This window comes from Mytilus edulis, chromosome 3 (assembly GCF_963676685.1).
Source record: "Mytilus edulis chromosome 3, xbMytEdul2.2, whole genome shotgun sequence".
NCBI classification, from domain to species: Eukaryota; Metazoa; Mollusca; class Bivalvia; order Mytilida; family Mytilidae; genus Mytilus; species Mytilus edulis.
In genome coordinates, this window is record NC_092346.1 from 53,131,595 (window position 1) to 53,152,714 (window position 21,120).

General features: G+C 32.5%; 1 protein-coding gene across 1 annotated transcript in view; it reads left to right on the forward strand.

The window, feature by feature from the left end:
• LOC139516821 (uncharacterized) overlaps positions 1 to 21,120 on the forward strand; it is a 38,004-nt gene that overhangs the window by 5,548 nt on the left and 11,336 nt on the right. The window contains exons 2-12 of the mRNA XM_071307151.1: positions 1,368 to 1,447; positions 2,061 to 2,159; positions 7,059 to 7,181; positions 10,932 to 11,054; positions 12,812 to 12,934; positions 13,250 to 13,369; positions 14,519 to 14,632; positions 16,028 to 16,147; positions 16,658 to 17,555; positions 18,476 to 18,599; positions 19,230 to 19,389. Coding sequence (XP_071163252.1) covers positions 16,852 to 17,555; positions 18,476 to 18,599; positions 19,230 to 19,389 — 988 coding nt within the window. The 5' untranslated portion in view covers positions 1,368 to 1,447; positions 2,061 to 2,159; positions 7,059 to 7,181; ... (4 more) ...; positions 16,028 to 16,147; positions 16,658 to 16,851. The remainder of the gene's footprint in view (positions 1 to 1,367; positions 1,448 to 2,060; positions 2,160 to 7,058; positions 7,182 to 10,931; positions 11,055 to 12,811; positions 12,935 to 13,249; positions 13,370 to 14,518; positions 14,633 to 16,027; positions 16,148 to 16,657; positions 17,556 to 18,475; positions 18,600 to 19,229; positions 19,390 to 21,120) is intronic.

Sequence of the window (21,120 nt, forward strand, 5' to 3'; positions counted from 1 at the left end):
TCTCAAATCGTACTTTCATGTTAATTTGATCTGTTTATACAATTGTAATGTTTTTTTGTCATCTAATGTTTCTCTATTTTTAATATATACCAGCTTTGATAAGTGTTTAGTATGACTATAAATTTTCACTTCTGTTTCTCGTACTATGAACACCAACATTTTTAATTTTGTAAAAAATATTTCCGTTCTCCACCTTACAACAAAATTATTTTCTTTCATCTGTGAGCAATTGTCTGTTTGGCGGCAGGGTTATTTGTTCAAGGTTATACTTTCTGTAATTATTTAATATTTCACAGCTGTATACTACTGTTGACTTTATTTATTCGCCCCTTATTCTATTGATTTTGTTTTTACATTGTGTAAAAGATCAAATTTATTCGTTCAGTGTATGTCCACTTGTGTTTACATGTCTTTTGAATGAGTTAAGCTATTTCAAATGATATTTTATAGTATGTCCTACTATGTTGAGATGTTACACTATTGTATCGGGTAATGGTGAAGGTTGGTACCTATTTAAACGTTTAAACCCGCTGCATTTATTGCACCTGTCCTTAGTCAGGAACCTGATGTTCAGTAGTTGTTTTTTTCCGTTTAAATGGTTTTACACTAGTCATATTTTGGGGCCCTTTATAGCTATCTGTTCGCTGTGAGACAAGGCTCCGTGTTGAATACCTTACTTTGACCTTTGGTGTTTCTTTTACAAATTGTGACTTGGATGGAGAGTCATCTAGAACCTTTATATAAAATGTTTTATTTCATATGTATTTCACAATCGAAAATAGTGATATGCACATTTATATTCTACTATAACATAAGAATTGCAAAATAAGCCAACAGACATTCTACTTTTCAGTTGTCCTTTGGTGATCTGTCACCGTTTATGAAATTAAATACAATATACTGTCGAGTCGAATTATATACTAGGCTGCTCTTCTTTATATCCTTTAAATATTATATCTGTTTTATTTAATACATATTATCAGCATTTTCTTTAATGTATAATCTTTATATTTCAGTCCATTCTAACATGAATTAAGTACAGCTTTAAATTTCAAAGTAAAGATTACAGTGTCTGCTCAATTATATGACATATTGATTTTTATTTTTGGATCCCTCAGAACATTTTAAATGTAATTATTCTTAAAAACAAACGTTTGACAGCTGCATGCAGTTTCAGATTATAAGGACTTCATACAATTCACACATTGTATGCACCTTTCAACACGTAGTTCCAAGTAAAACATTTTCATAGAAAGAATTCGATCATGTCCTTTGAATTTAGCTTATCGATTACTCACTGATGAATGATACAAAAATGTTAAAATAAGGTCAATGCATACATAATTTAAGTTTATGACTTTCCTTAGACAAAAACAGAATTCATATTACCAGAGGTGCAAGAAAACGAAATGCTGCGATGGATACACGGGACAATCATGTACACAGGGTAAATAGTTAAAAAAAAAATGTCAACAATAATTTTATGGTTAGATAGCACAAAGAGGTGTAGTTTGAAAATGATTAACAGCATTAACAAACAGTAATAAGATGGTTTTTTAAACAACAGATGTATAGTTAGCTAGATAAAAAAACAGTAATGAGATAATTTAAAAAAAAAAAAAAAGAAGGTTATTCACAATTTTAACTCGTTGAAAATGGCACTTAACATCGACAGAGGATATATGTAGCAAAGATTTTATGCCTCCAGAGATTACGTCAAGTTGAGTGAACGTGGTTTGATTTTGAAACGAAGGACACGTAGCGCAGTCTGCCGACAAGGGACATATATGTTAATTGAGCGACTAAAGGGTTAAACTAAGTGTGGTGAATAGAGTCTTCACGACTTCATACAAAAAAGATCTTGGTTCTAAATTTTACAGAACAACCATAGTCGTCGTAACGTTTTATTTGAAATTTCGTATTCATGAAGAAAAAAAAGATTTAACCGTCTCATCACTAATAACAAACTGAATCATTTTGTTTACTATGCAGGAATTTCTTAAATAACAAGACAGATAAATGCAAATTATTCATTTCTTCCTACATCGTTCAATTTTCAGCTGTTTGTCATGGATCAACAAGTTGCCCAAATGGAGGGACATGCACGTCACCCAACTACTGTTCTTGTAGGCTAGGATTTTCAAGTCCAGTTTGTAATGGTAAGGCTAATTTTTGATTGGTATTGTTCCCTTTATAACTGTAGTTGTTTGGGTCTGTTTTTTCTCTTTTTTTCTCATATTCTTAACAATAAAGTCAAATGAAAATTGATGCAACTAAAAATATGTATTAAAAATGTATTATCTTCTTTTTAACTTAAGATATCGACTGCAAATTTATTGTTAATGTATAATGGTCCTAATAATGCTCGCTGTCATAAAATATTACGGTTTGAGGCAATTGATTTTATATATTTTTAAGCTAACTAATTGCAAAGATCTGGTAACCATACTGGTATACTCGAATGCAATCGTTTTACAACCCCCAATTGTATCGGCTAAAATTTATCATCAAATCCACAATTAACATGTATTGAACTGCCATTTTTAAATGATAGAGTGACATCAACTTCCCCAATTATTCGTCAGTTTAACAAGGTAGCGTATCTTTTTTTTTTTGTCATGGTGACACGTATTTGGCACAACTTTTTGGCATTTTAGGTCCCCAATGCTCGCTAACTTTGTACTTGTTTGGCTTTCTAATTATTTTGAACTGAGCATCACTGATGAGTCTTATGTAGACGAAACGCGCGTCTGGCGTATTAAATTATAAGCCTGGTACCTTTGATGAATATTAACAACTATAAATCATCGTAAATTCTTCAACGATGAGCAAAACTCACACCGCATAGTCAGTCAAAAGACCCCGAAATGAAAACAGTAATAACAATTCAAACGAGGAAACTTACGGTCTGATTTATGTAAAAAATGAAATACAAATATGATATACAGCAACAAACGACAACCACTGAATTACAGGTCAATGCATTATTGACTAAACTGCATTGGCTAACAACACCTGGTCGATATATTCGTCGGTTTAACTTATTTAGTCCGTATATTGGTTACATATTGGTGCAAGTGTTCTAGTACGCTTATACATATCTCTTACACTGGTATTAAAGAGATATTAGTAACTGCAATTACGATTATCCCAATATGGCGACGGTAGATATAGGTAAAATCTTTACACTCGTTTTTCTTAAATGTAGCACGTTTTTGTCAATAGTTACTCAGCTGCAAGGTTTATCTATACCATTACATCATATTTGAATCGTAACGGTGCACTGGAATTGTCTAAGAGCTGTGAAAATAGCCGTTGAAAAATTCGTGATGATAATCGTAACTCTATGGCATTTTTCTTCTTTGATAATCGTAATTTTCTTTATATGATAATAGTAACTGAAACATAATAAATGTGTCTTTCAGCATTTCAATGGTATTTTGTGTGTTAAAAATGTAAATGCCCAGTTAAACGATGATATGAACGTATATAAAAATAAATGAAGAAACTTACAGGTTAATATCTAGGATAAATTTACCTATATATCTCTAATTGATGAGAAAAAGGATGGATTAGCTATATCCCATATTCCAAAAGTGCAATCCTTTCAATTCATTGCTCAAAATGAAAGTCACGTATACCACATTTTCATATGTCAAAAAAGATATATGCCTGTTTCATTGATTTCAGGAAGGCATTTGATACTATTAATAGAGATGCCCTCTTTTACAAATTGTCTTATTACAACATAGATGGTCCTTTTTTTTTAGTATAATGAAAGATATGTATAAAGAGGTTTTGTACTTGGTAAAGATCTCGGAAGGTATCACTGATTTTTTAATTCCTCAGTTGGGGTAAAACAAGGGTGTATTTTAAGCCCTACATTATTTTCTTTATATATTAATGATTTACCATCTATTTTTGACTCAACATGTGAACCACCCAAGTTAAATGATAATGATATATCATATCTATTATACGCTGATGATTTAGTTCTTATCAATAAATTCAGCCGTCCATATTTTTCCTTTGGATTCACTTTTTTCTATTTTATACTGATATATGATTTTAAAAATTAAATTCAAATGTTTTGATCAAATTCCCATGTATTTTAGGACGTTTCTTTAAACAGTGTGGATGGTAAAGGATCTAGAATAGTTACCAGTTTATTGTTTATTGTCACTTTTGTTTTTTGTTACTTTTGTTTATTGTTACTTTTGTTTATTGTTACTTTTATTTTTTGTTTTTATTAGCCTTACCTATAGTCTTACGAAGCATTTGACAGACGAAAAAAAAAACACAAATATGTATATTGATAAATTACATCAAAGGGCCAAACATGTAGATTATCACAGTCGGAACTGGTTTAATTACAAAGATTTTTATAGATTTTAAAACAAATATTTTGTGCTTCAGAAAAATGCATGAAAATTAGGAAAGGCTAATTTATGTTTTCATTTAATAGAAAAGTACTAATTATATGGCAAGTATGCAAATACAAAAATGTTCCTTGTTTAGTACCTTCAATATTTTTCTCTACAATATCTTCCATGCATTTCATTCTGGAACAAATTCATTTTCCTTTTTGAAAACAAAACAAACAGTTGTTTATAATGTCTGTGTCATTTTGGTCTCTTGTGGACAGTTGTCTCATTGGCAATCATACCATTACCATATCTTCTTTTTTATATGCAAACCAAAGAGTGATGGAAATCTGCTGAGCACCACAAAATGCATGAATGTGTGGTATTCTTTATCATTATTTTGATTTAAAAAAAGAACATGATGGATCCAAGTCTATTTTTGAGATTTACGGACCGTTTTGGCTGCTGTGGAACCTAACAGACACTGAATGGAAATCTTACTTATATTTTATAGATATTACAAAGGAAATTTAAATATCAAATATAGGCTCCAAATTATGTCTCCAGCATATACATAAAGAGAACGCTATGTTGGAGTTTCTTGTGGATGAACAAATATTTACTAAAGAATAAAAAGAGTATAATAGTTAGATAACTTTTCAGAAATGTTGTCTGTTTGATTGATAGAAAATCGCATAAAAATCGATAAAGCAAATACTATAATTTTTCCATTCATCAAAATAGAATTTATGCTGACAAGAAATACTTTCTAAGAACAAAAGTTCGTGCTTTTAATTAGATCTATAATATCGGGTGTAAAAACAGAAAATTGTCTTTTGATAATGAAAAAAAATATGTTTGGACTTTAACGGTGCTTTTTTGTGGACTTTAGCGGTACTTGTTGTTGCGGACTTTAACGGTGTTTTCTTGTGGACTTTAGCGGAGGTCATTTTGTGGACTTTAGCGGAAATTTTGTGGACTTAAGCGGCGTTGTGGACTTTAGCGGAAAATTGTTGTGGACTTTAGCGGTGTTGTGGACTTTAGAGGAATTGTGGACTTTAACGGTGCCACAATGCAGCATACTTTTCATATACCGAGTATTTATGAATTTTTAATAAGTTTGTTTCTAATTTTGCGGAATATGCGTCATTTTATTCTCATCTTTGCAGTCATTCTTTGAATAAGTATTTCTTGTAAAAAAATTTAAAGCTACATCAATTTTATTTTTTGATTTTCGGGCTTTTGGCCAAACTATAAAAGAACACAAATCCATGTTTGTCAATGAACTCCACGTTACTTAATTTCATAATACACAAAGAATCCCATTTAGGGCCAAACATTCTCTAGTCTTATATAGCATTAAATGTTTTAAGGATGTCATATTATCATAATTCAAAATTGAATTTGTGTTGTTTATAGTTTATATCTGAGATACTGAAATTTCAGTGACAGTCATGAAGTAGCTAATATGAATAAGAAGATGTGGTATGTTTGCCAATGAGACAACTTTCCATAAGAGACCAACATGACTCAGAAATTAACAAATATAGGTCACCGTACGGTCTTCAACAATGAACAAAGCCCATACCGCATAGTCAGCTATAAAAGAAATGACACTGTAAAACACTTTTCAAAGTTATCTCTTGTTCATCATAACTTTTAAGTTGTGATATCATCTATGAAAAATGATCGAAGTGACATGAAAACTGTAGCCACTAATTTCTCGTCAAACGGTTTTTGACGAATACTAAATGTCTTTCCTACTTCGTTATGGCATAATAGGGTATGTTCTAGAATTAAATCAGCAGTAGCTTCCCGGGGGCAGAAAAAGCACATATAACCACATACAATAAAATAATTTAAACAATATTAACTATATTTACTATTTACTTCAGGATAAATTATTTTTTGTTTACTGTCGTAATCAGAAATCTGATGTAAGGTGACACATGCGTGTCGCCTGACAATTATTGTCATGTATCATAATTTCCATCGTTCATTCACATATTTTGTGGCATACCTAGTTCAATAAATTTCTGTATATTAACAAAGTTCGTGTTTTCCCATTTCCAAATTTCTTTAAGCTTGTTCACCCTTCCAATTTTATAATATACTAGTATGTAGCTGTTTTCATAAGAACAATTAATCATATATGCATAAAAAGAAATGTCATAAGATGTTGGGACGTTTCGTAAATAATTCATCGCCATAATTTCATAATATGCTATCAGATATACGTTTTTAGTGTCAATATCAATAAAACAGTTTCCAGTTACGATTATCTTTTTTATTTTTAAATACCATAATTACGATTATCTTTTTTCCGAGTTACGATTATCATCCCGAATTTTTCAACGGCTATTTTCAAAGCGCTTAGACAATTCCAGTGCACCGTTACGATTCAAATATGATGAAATGGTATAGATAAACCTTGCAGCTGAGTAACTATTGACAAAAACATGCTACATTTAAGAAAAATGAGTGTAAAGATTTTACCTATATCTACCGTCGCCATATTGGGATAATCGTAATTGCAGTTACGATTATCTCTTTAATACCAGTGTCTTAGTGGACTGTTAAGTTTTGTCTGTAAATAAATTGGTAATTTTGTCGCCAATTCATTGTCTTCTCGGTGTCGTGTACTTGGTGCGTCCAGCTAATATAAAAACTAAAATAGCTTTTGTTTTGTTGTAGAAATAAACGAATGTTTATCAAATAATGGCGGTTGCAATCATCACTGTACAAACACAGTTGGTTCCTACACATGTTTTTGTGACAAAGGGTATATATTAGGCAGTGACAACAAGACTTGTAAAGGTAAATATTACAAACTATGTAACTCCAATTCATTAATGACGACTTCTCTGGAATTATTGCGAATAATTCCTATAAGAAACCGTCAAAATTGTTTATAATGGTAAAGCGGCATCAGCTGTGATTTCGACGATACCAGTTGTATCACAGGTGTATAGATATAGGAAGATGTGGTGTGAGTGCCAATGAGACAACTCTCCATACAAATAACAATTTAAAAAGTAAACCATTATAGGTTAAAGTACGGCCTTCAACACGGAGCCTTAGCTCACACCGAACAACAATCTATAAAGGGCCCCAAAATTACTAGTGTAAAACCATTCAAACGGGAAAACCAACGGTCTAATCTATATAAACAAAACGAGAAACGAGAAACACGTATATATTACATAAACAAACGACAACTACTGTACATTAGATTCCTGACTTAGGACAGGTGCAAACATTTGCAGCGGGATTAAACGTTTTAATGGATCCAAACCTTCTCCCTTTTTCTGAAACAATAGCATAACATCACAACAAAGAAAAACATACGATAAAATATCAATTGGCAGACTTAACTCAATCAAAAAACGTATGATTAAACAATGAACGAATAAATTTGATCTGCGATATCTGAATACAAATGCACAGTTAATTAAATATTAGAGACAAACATTCATGACCAAAAAGCTAACAAACAAATTCAAAAACAGGACATGACTGAGAAATATTTAACCAATCAATGTTCACTTTAGAAAAAAACCGGTTTTTTTATAATCTTGAAGTTTATACAAATGTTGTAAGAATAAGTGAAGATATTACAAATAATCAAAGCTGGTGTACAGACAAGATCCGTATAAATAAAATATGACAAAAAAGCTCGTTTTCTCCCTTCAGTCTCATTTTATAAGAAACCTGAAACACAGAACTTATTCAAAGATTATTTGTTTGTCATAGCGGTCGGTTCTTTATCCGATAGAAGCGTTTTGACGGACAATAAGATTAAAACAATAACAAAGAATATTGATGACAAGCTTCTTTTCTAAAAAAAATCTATTCTTTATACATTGTCTTGATAGTGATACGAAGCGACATCAGTTATCATAAATCTTAAACGTCAACAGTTTACCAATTTCAAATCTCAAATGTCAATCATAAGTAAAGAAGAAAGGTAAAAAAACGCCAAAAAGGAGCAAGACGCATCAATCACCATGCGAATCCATATTCAGCTAAAATGTCACCATCGGAATATGGCACCATTAGTAAAGTTACAGTTCAGACGGTTATATTTGTATTTTAAGATATAAAAACCGACGAATGAACACAAGTGTGTAAACAAATAAAAATAAAACACAACTGACTAAAACAATCAAGCAAACATGCAAATAAATCTAACAAAGACGCCAACAAAAAAGTTTGTGTATCGGATATTACATACAGTATATATTAAATACTTTCGCGATAAAGTATTAACTAAATTAAATATAAAGATAAGGAATACAACCCTGTGTAAACCTCTAGCGTCCGAATCGTACCTCTGAACCATAGCATTGCTATCATTATTTTTCCTCCATAATTACTTTCGATTGGAAAAGAAGTTTGAACTATAAGTCAACAGAACAGGTTTCTATCAATAAAACGACTAAAATATTAATTTTTTAAGGGTCGTACAAGTCTTATAAAAAAACACAAGGCCTTAACTATTTGTAAATATCTAAATAAGGCATCGTCTCTGAAATCTATCTTTTTTCTTTTCTTAAATGTTGATTTTTAAGTATTTCTTCACCAATCTTTGCAATTATCTGTTACAAGAAGTAGGGTCATGAATATTATCTTAATCTCTTTTTGTAACTGTCTACTTGACATCTGATTTGTTTATTCATGATAAACTGATTGCTATATAATAGTCCTTCCTACTTCGGATCTCGATTATAATTAATTTCCTAACCAGGGTTAAGGAAGATTTTACAAAATTTTGAACATGGAAAGGTAAACTATATAAGTTATGATTGTTATGGAACACTGCATATTGAAGAAGCAAAAGCAGCCGTTTTGCAAACGACCCTCCTCAATGAAAAATGATAAAATAATAACATTGCCTTGTAAAAACCTGCTAGATATAAACAATGTACAAACTGTACTTGGACATAAAATAATTTATCACAATACATTTAAAAAAGTATTTTTCCGTGTGATAATCAATGAGAAATGTTATCTCAGTCATTAAGAACAAAAAATCGGAACAGATATCTTTAGACGGAGAGGACAGACAGACACATTTGGCTAAATATATTAACTTTAGATAATTCAATTCCTAGTTGCTATCTTATTGAAATTAAGTATGTAAATAGCTAAAAAAAGAAAAGGTCAAACAGTTCACAAAACAGAACACAAAAAACTAAAGACATAGCAAGACAAACCCCACAAAAAAGTTGGGGTGATCTCAGAGGCTTTAGATCCTACGGTACACGTGGAACCTGTCGTGTTGCTCATGTTAGTACAAATCCTATACTAAATATAATTGGATAGGTACCATTTGGGGAAAGGGGACGGAACCGTAATAACGACAATTGGAACATATCCGTTTTCATTTGTGAAACAGATTTTTCACAACGGTCAACCAACTCATGATGGCGCCCGTAAAAATTAGGACGGGTTAATTTCAACTTCACCACTTGGAATTCTTGGTTCAATAGTTTCCTTGTGAACAACAACTTTCAAGAAATACAAGCCCTGGAATATCATACATCTTGGAGATATAACCTCCGTATGCAGGCACTGCTGGAATGTTGCCACATAAAAATGAAAAGTTCATAATTGGGGAGCTAAAATCATTTATTTTATCGTAAATGTTTGTTTTTCAACCGACCCTCCTCGCCAATTTATACATTTCAGTCACCTGTACCTGTACCTGTACCTAGGGTTGAAGTCATAAAACTTTGCTCAGTGCTCCGAGCACAAAAATTATACTCGAAACATAAAATCCAGCATTTTGATTGGTTGATTCTTGAGTCTGAGTTCAAATATTGTGCTCGAAAGTTTTATGACCGCAATGCCTGCTGTATACTTTATCTCAAGTTCGATTGGATAGGTGCGTTCAACATAGTCTCCAAATTTTGGAATATTCTTTAAGTGAACATCATCTATATACCGGAAAGTGAAGTTAAAGGATACTTCTTACTTCTTTTCGTCATTCGTAAGAAGTCAGCCGCATGATATGAATAAGGGAACAACTCGAGAAGATGCAGGATCACAGTTGTTTCCCATGGGAATGAGAATTGTTTGTTTACAAGATGGCAATGACATTTTTGAAGTAGATGTTGCAGCATATTAATAAACAAATGATTTTTTCATATCTCTTTGTTTAACAGAACAGGTGATTTTCATTATGTTCCATATTTACAGAGAGCGGGTTTTCAAAGAAGTCAAACTTCTGTATCATTAGCCTGTCAACACTGATGTTGTCAGTTCAAATCCGGCACGCGGCTAGTACATCCGACTCTTGACTCAATCTTAGGATTGTCAGTTTTCCTATCAAAAGTCGGTGATTCTGTCTGGGCACTCCGTTTTCCAAACAATCAGAACTAGCCGCCACGAAATTACACAACAATGCTAAAAGTTGTATTCAACACCAATGAATCAAGCAATCAATATTTCAATATCTATATTAAAAATAAACATGACGTACATATAATACACTTCTGTATGCTCTGTACAATGCACAGGTACACTGTTATTATTTGTATAGCTGATTATTTTCTCAATTTCCAGATATTGACGAATGTTTAGATAAAAATGGTGGTTGTAGTCACATATGCACTAATAAAGGCGGTTCTTTTGAGTGTCAATGTAGACCCGGTTTTGTTCTTGGCAGTGATGGAAAAACATGTTCAGGTATGATTTGATGATTAAAAAATAAATAATTGTGGCATCACAGAATGTATCATTTTTTATGGGTACAGGTTTATCTACTTCAATAGGATTCTCAAACATTTTTAGCTGAGACTAAAGTAACACTTGTTCCTCATATATAGAGATTCATTGATTGTTTTCGGATTTTGTCACTGATAGAACTTTAAGGACCAAATCTTGAACATTTGTGTCTTATAAGTCACCAAGAAGTAACGGATTCCCGCGAGGGGAATGTGGTAGTGTCACAAGTCTGTACCAACTGAAATTCGAAATTAAATAAATTATATGATGTAAACAAAATCAAAATTGATTTTAAAAATTGAAAATAATAATAATCTCCATTATGAAATATTTATTAGAAGAAACTTCACCGAAAATGACTCAATAAACACATTGTTTGTCTTTAATCTGTTAATCATTTGAACCCTCTGTCTATACAAGTGACAATTAGGTGTGAAAGATCAGTCATAGTGACATGTATTCCACGGGTACGCGTTTTGTCAGTGTAAGATTGCTGGAGGGTGATCTAACACTGACATACCAATAGTTATCAAAGGTATCAGGCTTATAATTTGATACGCCGGACAGGCGTTTCATCCACCTAGGACACATCAGTAACGCTCAGATCAAAATAATTAGAAAGCCAAACAACTGTAAAGTTGAAGAGCATGGAGGACCAAAAATTCCAAAAGGTTGTGCCAAATACGGCTAAGGTAATGTATAGTAGTAATGTTACTTGTATTTCGAATAGGTCCGAGTTGGATTACTATTTTACATTCCAGCTCTTCTAGACTATATAACAAAACGTTTAAGCTTCGAATTACTGACATCTAGTTATAAGAAGATGTGGTATGAGTGCCAATTAGACAACTCTCCATCCAAGTCACAATTTATAAAAGTAAACCATTATAGGTCAAAGTACGGTCTTCAAATGGAGCCTTGGCTTACACTGAACAGAAAGCTATAAGGGGCCCCCAAAAAATACTAGTGAAAAACCAACAGTCTGATCTATATAAAAGACAAGAAATGAGAAACACTTATAAACCACATCAACAAACGACAACTACTTAGAATGTCATACAGTGTATGTTATGATTATTGTATGGGTTTTCTATATTGTGTTTAGTATACTGTTGTTTGTCTTTGTGATTCTTTCTTTTTTGCAACGGCGCTTTCAGTTTATTTCAGACTTTGCGTTTCAATGTCTCTTTGGTATCTTTTGTCTTTCTTTTACTGTACTACTTAAAATTTACCAAAGGCTGTAATATATTCACTGTATTTGATCAAAGTTGTCCTTTGGTCTTTTTTGAGTAATTGTCTCAATGCAAATCATTCAATATTTCCTTATTTGTTTATATTAGACGATTAGTTTTTCATCTATACCAATAGGAAAATGAATTTATACGTTATAGTAAAAGAGGTGGAGAATAAAATGTCAGTATTCAGTGTTACAATACTGCATGTTCAAGGGTTGATTCCAGATCAGGATCGTCGCCCAAAGCTGTTGCAAGTCATATCTTGATGTCATTAAAGGGATGTGCTGTACATCTTCGAAACGACGTATCTATAATAACATCTGCAAAATAAAACACCTTTTTTATAATAGGGCCGATTTAAAATTTGACAAACCGTACGTATAAAATAAAGATCGTATGTGTTACTTCTCCGTGCAATTGACGAACTCAACATACTTTTTCAAATTCTATCTTTGAAGATGTTTTGATTATTTTATATTCCAGACTTAAACGAATGTTTACTACAAAATGGTGGTTGTAGCCAAACATGCGTGAATGAATATCAGTCCTTCCATTGCGCTTGTAATAATGGATTTCAATTAGGTGCTGACGGGAAACGTTGCGACGGTAAATACATACATAAGATCCTCACATCTCTTATTTTTATTGAATCTTAAAAGACACTGTTATTTTTGAATTTTTTGGATGCTTTTTTTTAGAGGGAAAAGAATAAATTGGAAAGCAAAAATTTCAAGGAACTTTAATGGTAAACGTTGATATTCAACATTCAAAAATCGTTTTTTTTTAATTATGAACGGCGCTTTAAGCGTTTCCGGAGTGTCATAAATTAATGTATTTGTATTTTTCATAAATTAATATCAAATGTTGTGTATATCTAAATACAATCTATTTTCAGCATCTTTTTTTTTTAATGTTTTAAAGATATTGATGAATGTACAACGAATTCAAAATGCGCCCATTCCTGTTCAAACAGTGTTGGTTCATATCGGTGCAGCTGCAGATCTGGATACCAACTTGCAGTGGATGGACTATCTTGCTCAGGTGTTTATACGTTTATGTTTTGTTTTGGCTATGCATTTTCATTGGAGAAAATGATAGTACCTTAAAGTTATATGAAACGAGTTTTTTGAATTCATAATGATCAGAAAATTATTAAGCCAATGCATGTACATATACTTTACTAAGTCCTCATCTCACATTTCTTTGTACATTTATTACGAAGCCATAAGATATAATCGACAAAAATTTTGATTTGTAAAAGCTTTCATTCTCTTTAACTTTAGAGTTTTAATTCAGAACATGATCTTAGTAAACAATAAAAACAGAATCACGGAGCACATGAAACAATAATTGAGATGATAGCCATGCAATAGAGCAATGCATTTTTTGCCATGCATTTCTGTTTGTTAATTAAACTTTGCCATATCAATTGTTATATAATTTGATGTATGCATTTTTTTCTTTCAGAATCATTTGCCATAACCTAATTTCCATCTTATTTTTTTGTTTTGTCGGCACGGGTTTTCCTTCACAATTACTATCATTAATAGTATTTGAATGTCCAAAATATTTTACGAATTCACAAAGCTACAGCTATGCACAGTATTTGTTTTGTTCAACATATGTGCTGTGTTTTTGTATATTCTTTCTTTTTTGTATGTTCTTTCAGGGTAAAAAAAAAACTGGTCCTATTTCTATAGGAATATAAATTATCCTTTAATGTGGATTAGCTTTTTTGGGCAAGCGATATCATGCACAAACCGAAAAAAATAGTGATTTTTGAAGAAAATGCAATCATGTTTGAACCCTAAATCAAATTTAGTTTTTGGGAGGTACAAACATCGTAAGTTCAAAGCCGTTTTTGAGAGGTACAAATATCATAAGTTAAACATTGAACTGAAGATGACGAAAGTAAACACAAAGACTCAGTTTAGATCTACAGTTAGATCAAGAGATTAAAGTCAGACAAGTAGGTTAATTTATGCATATCATGACAAGTGAGACAAAATTTTGTTTTTACCCAAATTGAATATCGGATACAATGAATGCACGGGTATTGTTTGCACAAATGTATAACTCGGCCGATGTCCGTACCTGATATTAATGTTCTTGTGAATATTCTTTTAGAAAAAAAGACAGTATTGTATGTTACACAATTATTTTATCAGTAGTATGTATGATTTATTGTAGATATTGATAATTGTGTTGGTGTAAACTGTCTCAACGGTGGCCATTGTATAGATAACATTGGATCTTACAGTTGTAAATGTGCTCCCGGGTTTGACGGACAACACTGTGGAAATGGTATGTTTTTCATGTTTTATTCATACCATTTGCTTGTTTTAATTATTTATCATATGTTTAGTAGTAAATACAGTAGTTTTACATATGTGATAAATAGCCTGCTGTTTAATCCATATCGCGCAACTTTGATGCGCACCCTTTATCGCATATCCTTTATCACACCCCTACCCTTTATCGCATACCCTTTATCACACCCCTACCCTTTATCACACCCCTACTTTTTTTTTTTTTTTTTTTTTTTTAATTGTATGTGACGTCACGAACGTCAAGTTTTCATATTTTTTGGCATACTAAATGCAACTATGAAAAATACAAAACACACAAATTAATACAATAATAAACAAAATATTTTTAAAACAACAGCACGCAAATTGTAAGGTAACCCAGGTGCTTCGGATAAGTAATTGAGCAGTTCTTTTTAGGCCTTTGAAACAAGACAAAAGTAGAACTGAAGGTAACCCAGTGCTATGGATCAGAAAACAGTTCATATAATATAATACACTTCTGTTAAAATATATGATAAAGTGTATAATACATGGCAAAATCCGTATCACATGCCGTATCACCCTCGACCAATATCATCCCTCGGGCCTAAAGGCCCTTGGGCTGATATTGATGTCTCGGGATGATACGACATATGATACGGATTTTGCCATGTATTATTCTCTATGTATCCTATTGCATATTGTAAGATTGAACAACGATATTAGATAGCAGACCCATCTTTATGTTTTATAAGGATTATTTGATGCAGAATTTAAGCTCATTTTAATGCTATTGTGTACGTTATTTCTGTGCAATATTTCCAACAGAGGTAGCATGAGATTCTATACCCCTCCTTTAATGATCAGAATAATCATACTTTATGACAAGGTTGCTTTGAAATAATTTTGTCTTTAACGATTGGTTACGTTTTTAAACATTAGACAAACACGATATATGTAATATATACCCTTATTAAATCTCTATATTTATTACACTTTCATTTTCTTATTTTCAAATCGAATAGTTCTCATTATTTCATTCATCATGATTTGGTCTATCTCTCTTCGATTTATGTGTGTTGATTCTTCTTTTCTTTTCTTATGCTCCCTTTTTTTAAATATTCCACGTAGTCATCGAAATCCTACAATTTGTTCAAAATTGATTGCATTGTATGTTAAATTGAGCACACATCTTCTTAAATGACGCTATTACTCAATCATGAAATGCTGTATGTATGAGGTATGTAAATCTAACATATTGTGTTCAGATTTCCACAAAATCTATATGTAGTTTTGCCTGATAACACACTAATCAATGCTAATGAAACATACAAATAACAAATTCTTATTTTTGACAAAGTTTAACATTAAAGCATGTATTAAACGATTTCAATGAAAAGTTTGTTTGTAGATGTCAACGAATGTCTGTTTGTTAATGGTGGTTGTGATGACATATGTGTCAATACACCTGGTTCCTTTCAGTGTCAGTGTCAAACTGGACAGTCTTTGAATGCTAATGGTAGATGTTCAGGTAGATATTATATACAAATGTTGAAAGCAAATTTATTATCACTTCCGGATATATTAAAAGTGTCTACTTTCATGAGTGCTATATATATCACAGTTAACTAGATATTAAGGATACTTCAGAAACAAGAACATTTGCTTCATACTTTCGTCATTTCCTTGATGTTGACATATATGGGCTACTTCAAACTAGAATCGATCACAAACTTGATGATTTTCTAATGAGATTTGAATAGTATTAAACTACTCGTGCCTCTTATATACCGCATAACATAATCAAAATGCATAATTTAACTTTATTCGTATCGTACCATCGCCGGTTACTCGGCAGATAGTACTAATTTTTAAAGTAGTCAAATAAGTGTTTATAATTTGAATGTATAAAACGCAAATTTTCATTAAAATTGTGCAGTGTTCATTAAAAAACAAAAGAACCCTTTTAATTCGTATTATTTCATCCTGAATCCCAAATATAGAAAAACGCTTACGCAATTTTATTTTTCAATTTTATCAGGGGGAAAAGATGCAACTGGTGGAGTACAACAAACTTTATTTGAAGTTCATAAACTAGCACGCCGTTTGCTACCGAAAGGATGTGCTGTGCTTGAATTAGCATCATGTGGGGAAAAAGGAATATCAAAAAATATTGTTTTGTCTTCCACGTCGTCTTGGTACAAATTATCAACTAATTCAAGCATATTTTTCAGCATGGGAATTGTATTTGTTGAATCCGGAGATTTCTCATTTCCTGTTTCGATATCTGGGTTAGAAGTAATTTCAACGAACTCTAATTTTGAGTTAATTTTCGGATCTATGAAGTACTCTAAAGTAAATGGAATTGAGTTGTACAATAGGCGCAATCATACGTGTTTCTTTTTTGAAACAACACCAAGGGATGTACATGCCTTAATTGCATCTTTTGTACCAACTGTATTTGACAAACTATATGGAGTGTTGCCAAATTGGGTTCGTTTCAGCGAATCTGGGACAAAAGGACTATCAATCACTGACTTAAAAACGGATTTGCTGACAGGAGAAGAATTGAGAATTTTTTCCGACTGTAAAGGGGCTCCAGTTTACGACGGACGTCTATACAGTGTATTTAGGTTTGGAACTAATATGTCAATTACTTTATTTGAGAATAAGATCCATTTACCATCCCCTTTGGCAGGAAATAGATTTTGCCTTGTAGTTGACATTTGTCAGGATAATGGAGGAACAGCATTTCTGCTCATACCACCAGAATCGCGGAATTTTCTCGAAAAATTTGACATCTTCAAATCTTTACATCAGAATAATGGAGTGATCATTAGACCTTATGGGGTAGGGTTGTCTTTGGCGAAAAACATAGATGTAACTCACAGTAAAAAAGAAGTTATTGCATGGAATGGAGATAATTTCTTTCAATACCCGTGAGTACTCAGTCATAGTTTCAAGCATTCACTAAACATTAGTTTTATTGGGAGCAAAAGATACGTGCTGTAATGGAGCAATGTCTGTTCTCAAGTGTAACTCAATATGTAAGGGGGGGGGTGGGGGTAGGGGGGAAATAAAGGATAACAACTATTGTGTTCATTTCACATGTAACTAAGATGAAAATAAATATAAGCCTATGATACAGTTGATGCTTCCGAAATATTTTATTTGGTTAACCATAAACAAGCAAATTTGAATATCAAAAAGCATGAGTACTTCAACAAGCGAGAAGCTAAGAGACATAGCAAGAATACTTAATTTCATTTTGGCTTACTATGCCTGACGGAGTTGAAACCTAAGTTCTTCAAAAATAAAAAATAATGAACGGATACTTTATGAGAGGAATATTTAAAATATGAAAGTGCCGTAGGACAGACAACTGCAATGCTCAATGCGAGTCATTTTAAAACCAATGCTAAACACGGTAATGAGCTATATGACAAATAGTGTCCAAGAAATTATTGTCTTTATTTAAGTGTAACTTTGTTTGTAGCAGCTTGAACTATGGTTTGTAAAAACAATCTATATTTAGCAACGGGCATCTTATCAAATGCTCATATATGTCAAAAATCATGTCAGTATCGCAATACCGACTACAGACCTTGTGAAATGCATGTGAAATAGCGGTTAATTAGCAGCAGTTCACCATGAAGTAAGAAAAAACACTTTATAGACTACATGTAAGTGTTTCCGACTCGCTTTTTTTTTTATTAACTTTCATAGGGAATGATATAACTAAAACATTCAAAAAAGGTTATTGAAACAAATTCAATTTTAATTTGTTTATCCTTTGGTTTTTGAATTAAAAGCTTTCCATGGCTGTACTCTTTATTTAATTTGATTTTTACGTTTGCAGCGTTTTCCCATCTGCTAACGTATGGCTTCATAGTAATTTCGAATGGGGATTTAAGGCAGACTTCTTCAGCTTGAAAATCGAAGGAGACATGGAACTCTTTTTAGCAGGGCCTAGTATATCAAATGTATGCAACTATAAGGTTTAATCAATATTAAATGCATACAATGTATAAATTATATGTGTTTTTTCCAATACACACTTTCCAAATATATATTCTTAAATTCTTATATTAGATTCTTCTCTTCCTAGCTCGTTATCAAAGTATTAAATAAAATATGAAAATTAATCACACTAAGGCATTACGATCATTGCATTCTACATGTACTATAGTACTAGCAAAGTTAAAGTTATCAGACGAAAAATTTGACCAGAATTTGAGATATTTATTTGCGTGTCTGTCATAGCAAGTGTTAACTTCTTCGTTGCTATGATTTAGCATAAACCACCACCTGCTGGTAGAAAACTTCCAATATAAAAAACACTTGCGGAAAATACCAAAAACAATCCAATGCATTGTTTCCAATGAAGATGAAAAAACCATAAAGTGTATTATGATAAGTTTGTGTCTGAATAAAAAAATAATTTAATTACGCGCGTGTCCTTGAGAAAGAGATAGATTGCACCCACTACACACTATTCATACACAAATCTTCCGTCCAACTCTTTTATATATGTAATCGTCTCACTAAAACAAATGCATCAGAAAGTGTGCAGTGTGGAATACGTTTTCATTTAGTTTTCATTTTATTTTTAGCTGCTTACAGGTTTATTTGTTGACGAATGGAATGCCTTAGTACAGATAAAAGAACTCGGTCTAACACCTGCATTCACATTCAAACTGTTCAACCAGAATGTAACCTTAGCGCTGAACGACATAGTGACAGCCAGCATCGAAGCTTACTTGTCAATCGGAGGTTATTGTTTATGTTTATTATTATGTATCGCTATCATGATGTACTAATCTGTCAAGAAATTTCAAGGTTGCAGTCAAAAACGATCTGTTCAGTCTGTGTTAAGATTGATCAGTCTTTGTTATTTACCTTTTAACATTAACAGCATAAAGAATTGTAAGAATAGCTACTAAACTGTTCTTACATCCCAGCTCCTTTGTTCAAAGAAACTCAAACTGGGGTGATCTGTTAGGGGTGATCCGGCTCAGATCACCCCTAACAGATCACCCCAGTTTGAGTTTCTTTGTTATGCATGCTTTTCTTTGTTCTGTAACATTTTGGCGGGAATGTCAAATCCACTATAAAACTTATAATTAATTATACAGAAAAGACTATCTATCAACACTCACGTAGAAAAAATCCAGTGTATATGCTGGGATTCGAACTCAAGCCTTTCTCATATCAAACCACGACACATACCACTACACCAGGACGACTGGATACGAACTAACAGTAATTTAATATACTTAAAGGAAGCAAGATCTTTTTATAAGAGGGGTTTTCACCTTTTTCGTTAATAAGTGAGTTTTCAGACTGATTGTTCAATTTGATTTTATACTTTTTCAAAGTGGGACGAGTAGGTAAACAAGAGTGGGCGATTTTTTTATAAAGTGGCGATATAGTGTGGGCCGATTGGTAAGTGGGGCGAGTTGACATTATTTGATATCTACTCATCGTATTCGGGGGTCATAAAGGGTATACATCATATAGTAATATAAAAAGTATACTATAATGGCTGTGTGGCGTTCTAAACTAGATTTTATGAATTGTAAATGGTGTTTCGCCTAATCTAAAACAGCTGGGATGTAAAATAGTTATCCCAATCGGACTTGGTGTGTCAGTGCTAGATCACCCTCTGGCCTCCGGCCATGGGGGTGATCTTACACTGACACACCGCGTCCTTGTGGGAAAACTATTAATGAAATGACTGCAGTCTGAAAGTGTGAACATTGACTGAAAGACTGTAGTTGTCAAAATTAGTCATTACTTTGACATTGCAGATGTTGGAAGTAGAACACATAAACGTTTAAAGTTAAAATTCATTTAGTAAAACAGAAGCAGCAACACGCAATTTGAACGGATTCTTTAGAGATTTTTTTTTATTTCTTCAATTTAAATAGATCTTTAAAGTATTTTATGATAGAACTCATATGTAGGTGTTATCCCAGAATACTCGCTCTAAAGTCGTCGGTGCGAAAGTATTCTTTGTATTATATCTAAACGGGATTCAAATTTTAAAATTTTGTTTACCGTTCGTTTACATTTCTATCGATTTATTGATTAACAATATATTTGTCATAACGACATGTTTTTTTTTTATAAATAATTGATATTCCTGTAGGAACAAACTATAGCCCTCATCGTGAAGACTAAACCTCTATTCATACAGGGCCGTTTGCATATAGGAACCTCTATATTAGAACGAAAAGAAGCTAGTATTATCCTTTATCTATTTATTCATTTTGAGGCAAACTACCTAAATAGAAGCCTTTTTTCCTGTAATGTTGATAATGATATTATTATACTCCCGTCAGTCCATCCATCCTGCCGTCAGTTCATCCATTCGTCTGTCCGTCAGTCCATCTATCCATCCGTCAGTCCATCTATCAGTCCATCCGTCCGTCAGTCCATCTGTCAGTCAGTCAGTCCATCCATCTATCCGTCCGTCCATCCGTCCGTTCGTCCCATGAATAT